Source organism: Eumetopias jubatus, unplaced genomic scaffold, assembly GCF_037043125.1.
Source record: "Eumetopias jubatus isolate StellerSeaLion01/CBP00866 unplaced genomic scaffold, mEumJub1_p1.0 scaffold_1, whole genome shotgun sequence".
Lineage (NCBI taxonomy): Eukaryota > Metazoa > Chordata > Mammalia > Carnivora > Otariidae > Eumetopias > Eumetopias jubatus.
Window position 1 is genome coordinate 178,537,051 of NW_028274807.1, and position 13,369 is coordinate 178,550,419.

At 41.6% G+C, this 13,369-nt stretch overlaps 1 protein-coding gene across 1 annotated transcript in view; it reads right to left on the bottom strand.

Annotated features, from left to right (window-relative positions):
- The window catches only part of GXYLT2 (glucoside xylosyltransferase 2), a 95,278-nt gene that overhangs the window by 61,114 nt on the left and 20,795 nt on the right, over positions 1 to 13,369 (bottom strand). Inside the window, exons 2-3 of the mRNA XM_088021845.1 lie at positions 12,425 to 12,617; positions 4,087 to 4,218 (exon numbers count right to left, since the gene is read on the bottom strand). Coding sequence (XP_087877971.1) covers positions 4,087 to 4,218; positions 12,425 to 12,617 — 325 coding nt within the window. The remainder of the gene's footprint in view (positions 1 to 4,086; positions 4,219 to 12,424; positions 12,618 to 13,369) is intronic.

Sequence of the window (13,369 nt, forward strand, 5' to 3'; positions counted from 1 at the left end):
ATGGTGACTCTAATAGATGCTCCTCTTAATAAGGAATTTTAATATGTTCATATACATCTGTCAATAGTTGTTGCCATCCAAAGGGTTGGTTCCAAGGAAGACTCAATGTTGACTGTTAATGCTGAGTTATAATATTAATAGTACAGAGGCCTGACCTTAATTATAGAAAGTTCTTATAAGTTAGGTAACCTCTCTTTTCCATTAGCCTGCAGCTGACTCATTAGAATATCTCTTGTAAGCATATAGTTTTCCAAATATTGGAACTAGTTACAAACCTCTTTAACAAACTATAAGTGGAAAAAGGGAAGATTAAATATCGTTACCATTTTTTTTAAATATTTATTTTATTTATTTGGGGGGTAGGGAGGGGCAGAGGGTAAGGGAGAGATAGTCCCACGCTGAGTGCAGAGCCCAATGTGGGGCTCAATCTCATGACCCTGAGATCACCACCTGAGCTGAAACCAAGAGTTAGCACTTCTGACTGTGCCACCCAGGCACCCCTATATATTGTTATTCTTGATATGATGTAGAAAATCTAGGTAATCTAAGATTTTTATTTATTTGGCATGATACTCCTTTGGAATATTAAAGAATGGGTCAAGTCTGTTAGAAATATAGATATATCCAGAGAATTCAGGAAGAACGTATAGGTCAAGGCTGTAAGCAATTTTATCTTACTTCTCATGACAATATTCTTCCCTAAATCCTTCCTCTGAGATAGATGCTTATGGCAAGTGTTGGGAGCAGGAAAGACATCAGACAGTATTATAATCTTGGAATTTATGGGGGGATGGGTTAGCCTGGTGATGGGTATTAAAGAGGGCACGTACCAAATGGAGCACTGGGTGTTATACGCAAACAATGAATCATGGAACACTACATCAAAAACTAATGATGTAATGTATGGTGATTAACGTAACATAATAAAATTTAAAAAACAAACAAAGAAAAAAGAAACAAAAAACAAAAACAAACAAACAAAAAAACACTTGGTTTAAAAAGGTCTCTCTCCCTGGATGAGACTTACAGAGGACCTTAACCTAATGTATATTTCCATACTGGGCGCTGCTTGCCAATAAAGTCTCTGAAGATTCTGCAATTCAGTGATCTCTGTCATGTTTGGAATATCTCTAGGATTCCCAGAAAACCATAATTAGTGGTTTTTGGAATCAAGGAGGCAGAGTGTGTAACAAAAATGTACAGATCCATCAAAAAATCTCGCTAATTCCAATTAAATGGGAGAGAGGCGATGTGAATTCATGACACTCAATTATTTTTACAATAGTGAAAGCTATATGGCTATTACTAAAGAAAAAGGGAAAAGTACTCTAGGATAAATTTTAATGAACAGATTTGATTTATTTATAATTGGCAAATGTTTTAAATACTTTAAGCTTCTGAGTTACCTGAGAGCAGTATGCATCTTAGAGAGCTTACAAGCCACCTGCAGTTTACTTTGCACTAATAAGGGTCCTGCTCTTTGGAACATTATTCACAGAAATAGAAAATTAAATGTCCACTGGTTTCTAGGACTTCATAATTCATGAATTGGTAGAATTTGAGTTCCACTAACTGTACTTGAGAATCTAATAAGCTTTAGTTGCAGACTTGCACTCTGATCTTATTCTGATAGTAAAATCTTATGTGAGAAGGGTTTTTTTTTTTTTTTTTCCTACAGGCTTGGGGTAGATGATACCCTCTCAGAATATGGGTGAGATCGTGGTTCTCAATCGATTGACCTACCCCTTGCTAGAATGTTTGTATTTTGGGATCTCCATCTTCACTCTGCTGCCTCAGCAATACATTTGATTTGGTTTTACAGAGATGAATTTCAAGGAAAACATCACCTAGACTTTATTTCAAATTACTCTGAGGATCAATACATTCTACTGATGCCCACAAATGCTGTGTTCATAATCTACTGTTATGATATATGACTCGGAGAAGGTAAATGTCCTGTCAACCACAATCTCTCTTTATTATTTTTAAGGAGGGCTAGTTTCCATTATCAAAAGCAGATAAGGAATGCCAGCACTCATTTGTCATTCAAAATGGAACGCTTACTTATCTGGGAATGAATGAAAACCATCACGTGGAAGGTTTGTTTTTTTAATAGTGGCGATAAAGTCACAACTCAAGGTTAGGGGAAAATTCAAATGTGGTTCCACTGGGTTGCTTATATTTTTTGCATAGGTTGGAAAGACAATTTTCCAATAGTAACTTTGGTTTTTGAATACATTTTTCCCCTAAAACAGAGACAAGAAGAAGAAACCTGACATTTTTTCTCATCTTCTGAAATGGTAATTAGTTTTTATATCTTCCACCTACAGATTTTAGTTCCAGTTTGAGGTAGTCTGTCCTTACCCACACTTTTATGCAGTGAATCCCATCTCAGATGATGGTCTGTGGCGTGTGACAAACAGGTCATTTAACGAGTGAGTAAACCTGTGCAGATAGGTACCAAGAGTACAGTCAGGCTGAGCTCAGTCTTCTCATAGGTCCTGGGTAGGAAATGTTAAAAGGGTCACTTGCCATTTAGGGTTTGATGGTTAAGACTTCTCTACATGGCCATCTCCCAGGCACCTCAAAAATCAAAATATGACCCAAATTAAACGCATCTCATCCCATGAAAACTGGTCATCCTCCTGTCTTTTCCATCTCTCCAAAGACCACCATCCGTTGAGTATGATGAACCATAACAAACTGCCTTTTTTATAGCTCACAAATAGCTGATCATTGGCAATTTCAAACAGATTAGCCTTACTGGTTGTTCAGGTCAGAGACCTGGGTGAAATCCTTCTCACCTCACTCCCCTTCAACTCTTACAACAAGCTAGTTTGAGGACTGGTAAATTCTCTTTCTCAGGCAGGTTCTGAATCCATTTTTAAGGCACTCAACATAGCTCAAATCATCAGTAATTGGCCTAGTGATTCCACTGTCCACACTGTAATGAACTAGGGTGTACTCTTTAAAACACAAGCCAGATCATCCCACTTGCATAACAGAAAGCAGTCAATGGCTTCTCAATGTCCTTAACACAAAGACCAGACAATCCAACCCTTGCTGACCTCGTTAATCCCACCTCACCCTATTTTTTGGTTACTCTACCTTCTTTCATTTTCTCAAGCATGCTCCTTTCCAACTCAGGTCTTTGAACATATTGTTCCATCTGCTTGGTACCCTCTTCTCTCTCATTACCAACCAGGCCCTTATCACTCAGTGATCCCTGCTTCTTCTGCGTTCATGCCTCAGCATAAATGCCATGTCCCAAAAGAATCTTCTATGACCTCTCACTGACCAGTGTGGAACCCCAAATTACATATATCCATGAGACTTCAACACAGATCATACTTCCAATTACCTGTTCAACGCTAGGCTCAAACTCTAAAGGAGCAAGGCTGTGGCTGATTCGTTTGCCGCCGTATTGCTATCATTAACCCAGGGCCTAGAACCTAATGGGCACTGGGTAAATGTTTGCTGAAGGTACAAATCACTCACAAATGTCAAGACTGCAATTGACAAGTCAAGGCTGCCATCTTTGCTCCATGATATTCCAGTTTTGATATATCTTCAGTTATTTTTCTATTTAGGATTTTTAAAAAGGTAACAAATATATTTAATTAAAAAATTCAAAACTGAGAGGCTGAACTGGAACTCTGGACCTCTTTTGAATTATTCCCTAGTATCTGGCAATGGTTATGGTTATAAGAGAAGTAATAATAATCAAAGCTAACATTTATTGAGGGCCAACTACGTGCCAAGCTTCTGGAGGAACATGAGGCCTAGTGAAGGTGAGGGGATTTACTGAGGTTCACACAGCTAGTAAAGGTAGAACCAAAATCACAAAGACCCATAATCCAAGACATGCTTTGGATGCTCTCAGTCCCTCAATCTTTGGGACAGATAACTTCTTGAACACATGAATCCTCTATACCTGGAAGACTAAGAGAATCAACTACAGAATCCAAGAGAAACACATTCTCAGCCCTAAGTAAAATGTCTTTAAATACACACCAGTTAATTTCACCATGTTTCCAAGAACAATTCTCTCCCGAGCAGCATCTTATTAAAAGCTCGTGTTCCTACCGGAAGAAAGAGTCTCTGAGCAGCACAGGGTTTGAATAATTTCTTCCATTCCTGAGGGTTTCCAACCGAAAACGTGATGGGGTAGATTCTGTGCTCAAACTTCTTTGTATATGAGTCAGGCCACTGTCGTAACTGAAAAAGGAGGAAGACAAGGGGAGGGTGATTAGGCCCCAGAGATATGGAAAACACCTGAAGTTCCTGGATGTTCAAGTGGAAATTATTCAGGCAACTTACACAGAAAGTCTAACTTCACCACCATGATTAATGCTCAATGAATGAAAGACTATGGCTAGGGGGGCGCCTGGGTGGCTCAGTTGGTTGGACGACTGCCTTCGGCTCGGGTCATGGTCCTGGAGTCCAGGGATTGAGTCCTGCATCAGGCTCCCGGCTCGGCGGGGAGTCTGCTTCTCCCTCTGACCCTCTTCCCTCTTGTGCTATTTCTCATTCTCTGTCTCTCAAATAAATAAATAAAGTCTTTAAAAAAAAAAAGAAAGAAAGACTATGGCTAGGATGAAAAAAAATAACATCTAGAGTTGTCAAGCATGTTAGGAGACTGGCACATAAACACTATAAGGGGAGTATAAATTTGAATAAACTTCCAAGAGGGCAATTTAGAAATTGGGAACAACAAACCCCAAAAGATAAAGGCACAAGACTTTCAACACAGCCTTGTTTGTAATTAAAAAAAAAAAAAAAACCCTTGAGAACAAACCAAATGCTCAACAACTAGGAACTGAGAAAATTAATTATGATAGAACTATACAATAGACCATTGTAACAGTTAAACTAAAGTTAGAGCTATATGTGCTGACAAGGAAAAATGTTCATTTTAAATAACATTTTATTATAAAATTTATTATAAATAAAAATGATTAAAAATAAAAAGCAAAATGCAAAAAAATTTATGTTTCTGTCTTAAAGGGAAAATATATGCATGTATATTTTATTTTATTTTTTTGCATGTATATTTTATATGGAGAGAAAAATCTGGACAGATAGACACTAAACTGTATTTTGTTTTTTTTCTTTAAGATTTTATTTATTTATCTGACAGAGAGAGAGAGAGCACAAGCATGGAGAGCGGCAGGCAGAGGAAGAGGGAGAAGCAGACTCCCCGCTGAGCAGGAAGCCGAACGTGGGGCTCAATCCCAGGACCCCGAGACCATGACCCAAGCCGAAGGCAGATGCTTAACCAACTCAGCCACCTAGGCGTCCCCGACACTAAACTGTTAAAAGTGGACACCTGTGGAGGCGGTGGTGGTGGTGGTTTCATTTTCTAAGTTTCTATTTCTGTGTTCTTGAGAACTTTTCCAGTGAGTATATATTATTTTCTTTGCATATGTTATAACAAAATTAATTAATGGGCTTTATTTTTTAGAGCAGTTGTATGTTTACAGGAAAATTGAGGAGGAAGCACAGTTTCCATCTACCCTCCCCCCCCCGACCCGCACACTTTCCCCTGTTACCTACATCTTGCATTAGTGTGGTATGTTGGTTACAACCAATGAACCAATATCAATACGTTAGTAAGTGAAGTCCATAGCTTACCTTAGGGTTCACTCTTTGTGTTGTACATTCTATGGACTCTGACAGGTGCATAATGTCAGGTATCCACCATTACAGAATAGGTTCAGCACCCTAAAAATCTCCTCTGTTCCACCTATTCACCCCTTCCTCCTTCCCTCCCACTGAATTCCTACTACCACTAATTATTTTATTATCTCTTAGTTTTGCCTTTTCCAGAATGTGATAGAGTGGAAATCATACGGTATATAGCCTGTTCAGATTGTCTTCTTGTACACAGCAATATGCACTGAAGGTTCCTTCATGTCTTTTGGTGGATGGGTACATTATTTATTTTTTTATCACTGAATAATACTCCATTGTATGGATATACAACGGTTTGTTTATACATTTACCCACAGAAGCGTATCTTGGTTGCTTTCAGTTTGGGGTGATTACAAATAAAGCTGATATAAACATTCATGTGCAGGATTTTGTGTGGACAATTTTAAGTTCACCTGGGTAAATACCAAAGAGTGTGATTGCTGGATGGTTATGGCCAGTCCACATTTAGCTTTCTAAGAAAGTGTCAAACTGCTCTCCAAAGTGGCTGTACCATCTTGCATTCCCACCAGCAATGAGTGAGATTTTTTGTTGCTGCACATCCTTGGCAGCATTTTTGTATTGCCAGTGTTGTGGATTTTAGCCATTCTAATAGGTGTGTGGTGGTATCTCATTGTTTTCCTTTGCAGTTCCCCAATGGCATATGCAGAGATGTTGAGCCTCCTTTCCTATGCTCATCTGCCATCTGTGTATCTTCTTAAGTTTTTGAGTTAATGTTTCCCCATTGACACAACAGTTCTATTTCTAAGAAAAAATTCCCAAAGTCCATTCATATTTATGACAAGGTTGTTTATCATAATGTTGTCGGTAACAGAGCAAAGTTGGAAACAACCTAAATAGCAGTTTGGTTAAATAAGCTCCGGGGTATGTCTACATAAGAGAGTATCATGCAGCAACTAGTGACAACATCTTACAGTAAAGGTTTGCAAACTGTTGGTAGGACAAGGACCAAATTCAGCCTGCTACAAAAAGCACACAAGCCAAGAATGATTAGACACTTTTAAATAGCTGAAAAAAGTAAAAACAAGAGTAATATTTTGTGACATGTGGAAGTCACATGAGATTTGAATTTTAGTGTCCATAAATAAAAGTTTTATTGGAACACTGTCACACCTAATTGTGTACATATTTCTATGGCAGCTTTTACACTGAGTGTAAGAGTTGAATAGCTACAAGACCACACAGCCTGCATAAGCCTATAAAAGCTGTTGTCTGGTCTTTTACAGAAAAAGCTGGACAACCCCAGTTTTAGAAGAAATTCAGTAATACAAAACTCAAGGATATAAAAGGGAATATAGAAGATGATCCCATTTCTGATGTTGATATGAAAAGAAAAGGAATATAAGAAAATCTACCAAGATTGCTCTCCCTGACTATTAGGATGGTTGATTTGTTTAATTTATAATCTTATGACTTTTTTTTTTATAATGTACATATATTGCTTATACAGTCACATAAAAATGTTTGAAGAAACATACCAACTGATCATGCTTTAAATTTACAACTTTGAGATGGATATATGAGAGAGAAATCTCAGAAGGAGAAAGAGGAGGAGTGACAAAGTATTTGATAAGTGATTTCTGAGGGCCACTGACCGATCAGAACCCATGCCAGGCAAAAATACCAGCACACCTGCACTCACTCATCAGAACCTACACTGGCCATAAACACTCAGTGCGACAACACCAACCCATCAGAATGGACACCAGGGACAGATCTGAGTCCAACTATGCCTTGCCCCAACAGCCCAAAATCAGCCCTGGAAGGAGAATGGGAAGGTCCCTTGGTCTGTTGGTTTCCTTGACTCTTTGATCTTCTAGAAGGGTTTATCTACCTTCGCCAATCTGTGTCTTTTTAACTGGAATGTTCAGTCCATTTACATTTGTTTTCAATGTACAAAATACATGCGTGTATTTGAATAGTACACCAGCTCCAACCACTGGAAGTTCTTGACACCTCTTCCTGTGGCAGAGGACACACACACACACACACACACACACACACACACACACACTCACACACACTCACACAGGGTGTTGCCATCCTCCTGGACCCACCCATCACCAGAATGGATTGGTGGTTATCCCCGCCCCCTTCAGTATCCCAGTTTTTCCTGATAGATGTGCCAAACCTAAAGCACATGTCTGATTCCTGAGCTGCCAGGAGCGGCTAGGAAATCAACCAGCTGGCATTTTCAGCTCCTATATTGAGAGATGACAAAAATAAGTGAGAGTCCAAAATATTAAGTATCTACATTATACTTGGTAAATAGCTCCAGACACACTATACTTACGTGGTTTAAAAATTAAAAAAAATTCTACTTCAATAGAGTAGAATTCACCCATAAAGCAGTTTCCAGAGGAATCATGAGGTCAACTGACACTTTGTTTTGTTTTTACCCTGAGATACGTGGCCTTGAGCTTTGCAGGAAGTTATCACAAGAAACTGGATATTCTGGGACACCTGGGTGGCTCAGTTGGTTAAGCATCTGCCTTTGGCTCAGGTCATGGTCCCAGGGTCCTGGGATCGAGCCCCACATTAGGCTCCCTGCTCCGCGGGAAGCCTGTTCTCCCTCTCCCACTCCCCCTGCTTGTGTTCCCTCTCTCGTTGTGTCTCTGTCAAATAAATAAATAAAATCTGAAAAAAGAAAAAGAAACTGGATATTCCCACAATGCCTCAGTGTTGGCAGTGAGACCCTCGCAAAGGATGGCCGACCCTGCCTCTCCATACCAGCATCTCCTGGGGCTACACACAAACCTGCTGCTGCCGCCCTACTACTTGAGGGCTAACAAGGTACAGGAGATGTTCCAAAGAATCTTTGTGGAATGAAAGAATAAAGAGATCACGTGATTCAGCCTCACAAGTCTGCTCTGCAATAACAGAGCAAGGATCATTTGCCCTTCCATTGAAACGGTTGAGACAGAGGAAAGCTCTGTGACTTCCATAAGAGACAAGGTTTTGTATCTAAACTTTACACTCATAATCCCTGCACGGAAAAGAAAGGGATGAGGCCAGATGCCCTGCCTGTCTTTTAACACCCTATTACAGTTTCCTTTGTTAGTTGAGCTCCACTGGTCTAACAAAGACCTGAGGAAAGGAGCCATCACAGGGATAAAGTCACCAGAGCAATTCAAATGATTTTTCAAATTCAATGATTTTCCCATACAATTTAGTTCCCAATTTATAATGTGCCAATTACCATGGCTCACAGCAAATTACCCCCACACTTAGTGTTAAAACGACCATCTAGGGGCCCCTGGGTGGCTCAGTCATTAAGCATCTGCCTTCAGCTCAGGTCATAGTCCCAGGGTCCTGGGATTGAGCCCTGCATTGGGCTCCCTGCTCAGCGGGAAGCCTGCTTCTCCCTCTCCCACTCCCCCTGCTTGTGTTCCCTCTCTCACTGTGTCTCTCTCTGTCAAATAAATAAATAAAATCTGAAAAAGAAAACATCTATAATGCTCACAGATTCCATGGATCAGGAATTCGGACAAGGCACAGAAGGGGCGGCTTACACTGTTGCATGATGTCTGGGGCCTCGGTGAGAAGCTTTGAAGGCTGGAGGCTGGAATCATCTGAATGCTAGTCCATTCACATGTCTAGCAATTGAGGCCAGTTATGGGCTGGGGACCTCAGCTCTTCCCTGAGTGAGTCTCTCCACACAATCTCTCCATATGGGCTAGTGTGGGCCTCACCACACATGCTGGCCAGGTTCTTGGGGCAGGCACCCCAAGAAAGCCAGGCAGAAGCTATATTCTTTCTATGCTCTAGCCTCAAATGTCATGTGAACATTACATGTAGCATACTCTATTTTGTATGTACATACATATGATGTATATAGATGCATATGTATTACCTATTACCTTTTAACAAGTTATCCCCAAAACTTAGTGGCTCAAAACCACGAAAATGTATTCTCTCATGTAGTTTCTTAGGGTCAAAAATCTGCAAGCTGAGTTGTCCTGGCTCAGGGCCTCTCACGAGGGTATAGTCCAATACTGGCTGGGGCTCTAGTCATCTGAAGGCTTGGTGGGGCGGGAGGTTCTGTCTCTGAGCTCCCTCAGGTGAGTGTCACAAGAAGCCCCGATTCCTCACTGCATAGATCTCTCCGAGGGCTGCTTTGACATGAAAGTGGCTTAACCCCCAGCAGGTGATCCAGGCGAGAAAGTGACTGCAGACAAGATAGGAAGCGTGGTGCCTTTTTAGACGTGATCTCAGAACTGACATAGCATGGCATCTTCCCCATGCTGTTGGTCACACAGGCCAACCCTGGGGACAGCGAGGGAGGGAAGTACAGTAGGGGTGTGAATAACAGAAGGCAGGGGACACCTTCTTTCCCCTCATCTTCTTTAAGTTCAGTTCTATTTTGTTCTGCTCCATCCTCATGTCCCAGCCTCTAGCACCCATGAATACTTGTTAGATGGATGTTGTGCAAGACATTGCTAGAATTTGCCCACAGCCAGTTTCCTCCCTTTCTGCACACCGAGCACGTCCCAGCCCCTTGCCGTTGGGTGAGCCTTGTGACTGCTTCTGGACAGCTCAATGTGAGTGGAAAAGACTCATGTCACTGTCAAGCTGAGGAAGTGAAATGCACAGTCGTGATCCCTTGTCTCTCTCTTTCCTGCATGGCATCCCAAGAACTTTAGAGGCCAAGTGTTCCAGCAGGTGCAACTCAAAGCATGAATGGTCTTGGGGCGCCTGGCTGGCTGAACCGAAAGAGCATGCAACTCTTGACCTTAGGGTTGTGAGCTCAAACCCCATGCTGGGTGTAGAGATTACCAAAAACATAAATAAACTTAAAAAAAAAAAAAGCATGAATAGTCTTTGTCATCTTCAGTCCCAGACCTAAGTGCCTGTGTGAGATAAGCAGTAGGCACGTGGAAAGTCTCTGAGCTTTTCTGGAGGTGTTAAGGCAGCCTGACCTAACCTATCCTGATTCCAGATACCTTAGCTCTTTTATCAGTGTTGCTTGCTTCAGGTTACAGACAGGGAAACTGAAGCTCAGAGAGGCCACAAGGTTTGCCTGAGATCCCGCAGCAAGCATACAGGGGAGCAGATGAGTCTTCTATCTACTAGTTGGAGAGGAAGTATGGTACACTGGTTGAGCTCATGGAGGTTTGAGGCTGTGACCTTGAACCAACACCTGATGAGCAAATCATTAAAACTCTTTGCAAAAGAGGGACCTGACTGCTGCCTTCTGGTGGCGGTTAAGGAGAGGTAAGTCATAAATCAGAAGCCCTTGATCAATGGTAACTGTCATCATCATCCCCTTTCACCACAGCTCCAGAACAACAAACCATGCGTGTGCCCACCTCTTCCCTTTCCCTTGACTCAGATCTTTTTTCAAGGCATTTTCCAATCAATTTCAAAGCTTTGAGACAAGTTGGCTTCTCCTGGTGACAATGTCATGGGGATATTTTTCTTTGGGAAACATAACCCATTTTCTAGCCTTCTGTTAGCGGCCTTTCTCTGCCCAATAGGCTTCTTTGGCCTTTCTCATTAGTGTAGCCAGCTTGGGGCCAGGAGGTGGTCTGCTGACCCAAGTCCATGGATACAAAACGAACCGCTTCTCACTCTACCAGCACTCAAGGCCTTACCGCAAGAGCAAATGTCCAAGACAAAGCAAAGTTTGGTCTGCAAAGGCACACACGTACCTAGACTGGAGAGAAGAGGTATTTCCAAAGTTCTCCTCCTGTACCGGCAAAAAAATCAGTACTTGTTCCTCAGTATAGGAATAGTCAACTCAACAGGGATCCAGACACATAATAAAATACTATATAGTCACCAGAAAAGACAAGGTAAGAATGTCTGAGTCCTGACCTGGAACGATGCTGACAATATGGTTTTAAGGGAGGAAAAGCAAGTCCCAGTATGACACATAGAGAATAAACTTGCTTTTATAAAAGAAATACAGGGGCGCCTGGGTGGCGCAGCCAGTTAAGTGTCTGCCTTCGGGTTGGGTCATGATCCTGGGGTCCTGGGATCGAGCCCCATGTGGGGCTCTCTGCTCAGCTGGGAGCCTTCTTCTCCCTCTCCTTCTGCTCCTACCCCCTGCTTGTGCTCTCTCTCACTCTCTCTCTAAAATAAATTTTAAAAAAATCTTTAAAAGAAATACATGTTAATCTGGGCACGTACAATTGTATGTGCTATACAGGTATATGTTTATACATACATACAAATATACATTTACACACATATACATACATCCACACAGAAACACACACACACAAACAGACACCTGTATGTAAAAAAAATATGAAAGAGTAACTCAAAATTGCTAACTCAGATAGTTTCTTGTGTGGGACTGAGGGTACCAAGGACTCCTACCTTTTAATGTATGAAATCTATTATCATTTGAATTTATTTTAATAAACATTTATTACTTGTCATTCAAAAAACCTATATAAAGAGAATTTGTAGACAGCTACCTGGCCCTTACACGAGAGCCATGTAATTACACCAGAGGGCTCAAGCCCCGGGTCAAGTGCTTCAAGTGTATCATCTCATAGAACCCTTATACTATCTCTGTAAGGTAGGTGTAAGTATCCCTAAATGACCCATGGGAACAGTAAGGCTCAGAGTCAAGTGTATGGTCACACAGCAGAATCCGTCGCAAAAATTAGTGAATCACATTAGTGAAGGGGATACACATCTCCCACAATGCAGTCTGTCTGTGCACTCCGTAACTATGGCACCACCATTTCCACAAATTCACCTGCTTATCAAACTCAGGCTTCAGAGAGTCTTCCGTGAAGATGTGGAATTGGATCTTCCTGTGGCTAAAGAGTATGGCAGATTTGAGCATGACCAGGGTCTCCTCCAGCCGATTGCCACAGGCCACCACGGCCAAGTGGATCCAGAGCTCCGGAGGCAGCACGTCCTGAAAACTCCTGAGTTCTCCAGGCCTCCTAGGAAGAAGCAAAACAAGTTAAAGCTATTAATAAACTCATAAAATTTAAACACACACACACACACACACACACACACACACCCACACACACCCAGCTAGTGAATGGTTGGAACATTTCAAAATATGAACAGGCACAATCTGTTATATTTTATAAAGTGATAAGCATTTTGACAATTCTCCCTGCTTAGAGAAAAATACCATTTATTCCCATATTTATCCTGGCAATAGCAGCATGAGTCACTGTTTGGACGGCCATAGGTGTCTGAGACTTTTTCTGCCCCACTCAGCTGTCGAGCGCCTGCTGGCTGCCGGATGGCCCGTGTTTGGAAATAGCCCTGCTAAACTTCCAGCAGCTGACACAGGGGCTGTGCTGCTCACACTCACACGGGCCACGCAAATTAGATTTGAATGCAACATGGACAGGACGAGGGTGGGTTGTGGCTTTCCCACGTGAAACGAGCAACATGATATTCCCATCATCTGGATGGTTTTAGGTTGCGGTGGAATGCATGACCACCGCACCAAAGGAAAATCATGCGAGTCTGGGAGGTGAGCAGAGAAAATAACATATGTGCCTCCATCACATCTTTGGAGAGTCTCGAGAAACAGGTGTTAATCGTAACTGTCTCACTCAAAACTTGCTGAGGTGGTAGGTTTGAAATTCGGCTTCTAGTATGTGAGTCGTATTAATGAGAAACAGGCAGGAGAGGAGGCAGGTTAAGCTGAAAATGACCAAGGTATCAAATACTG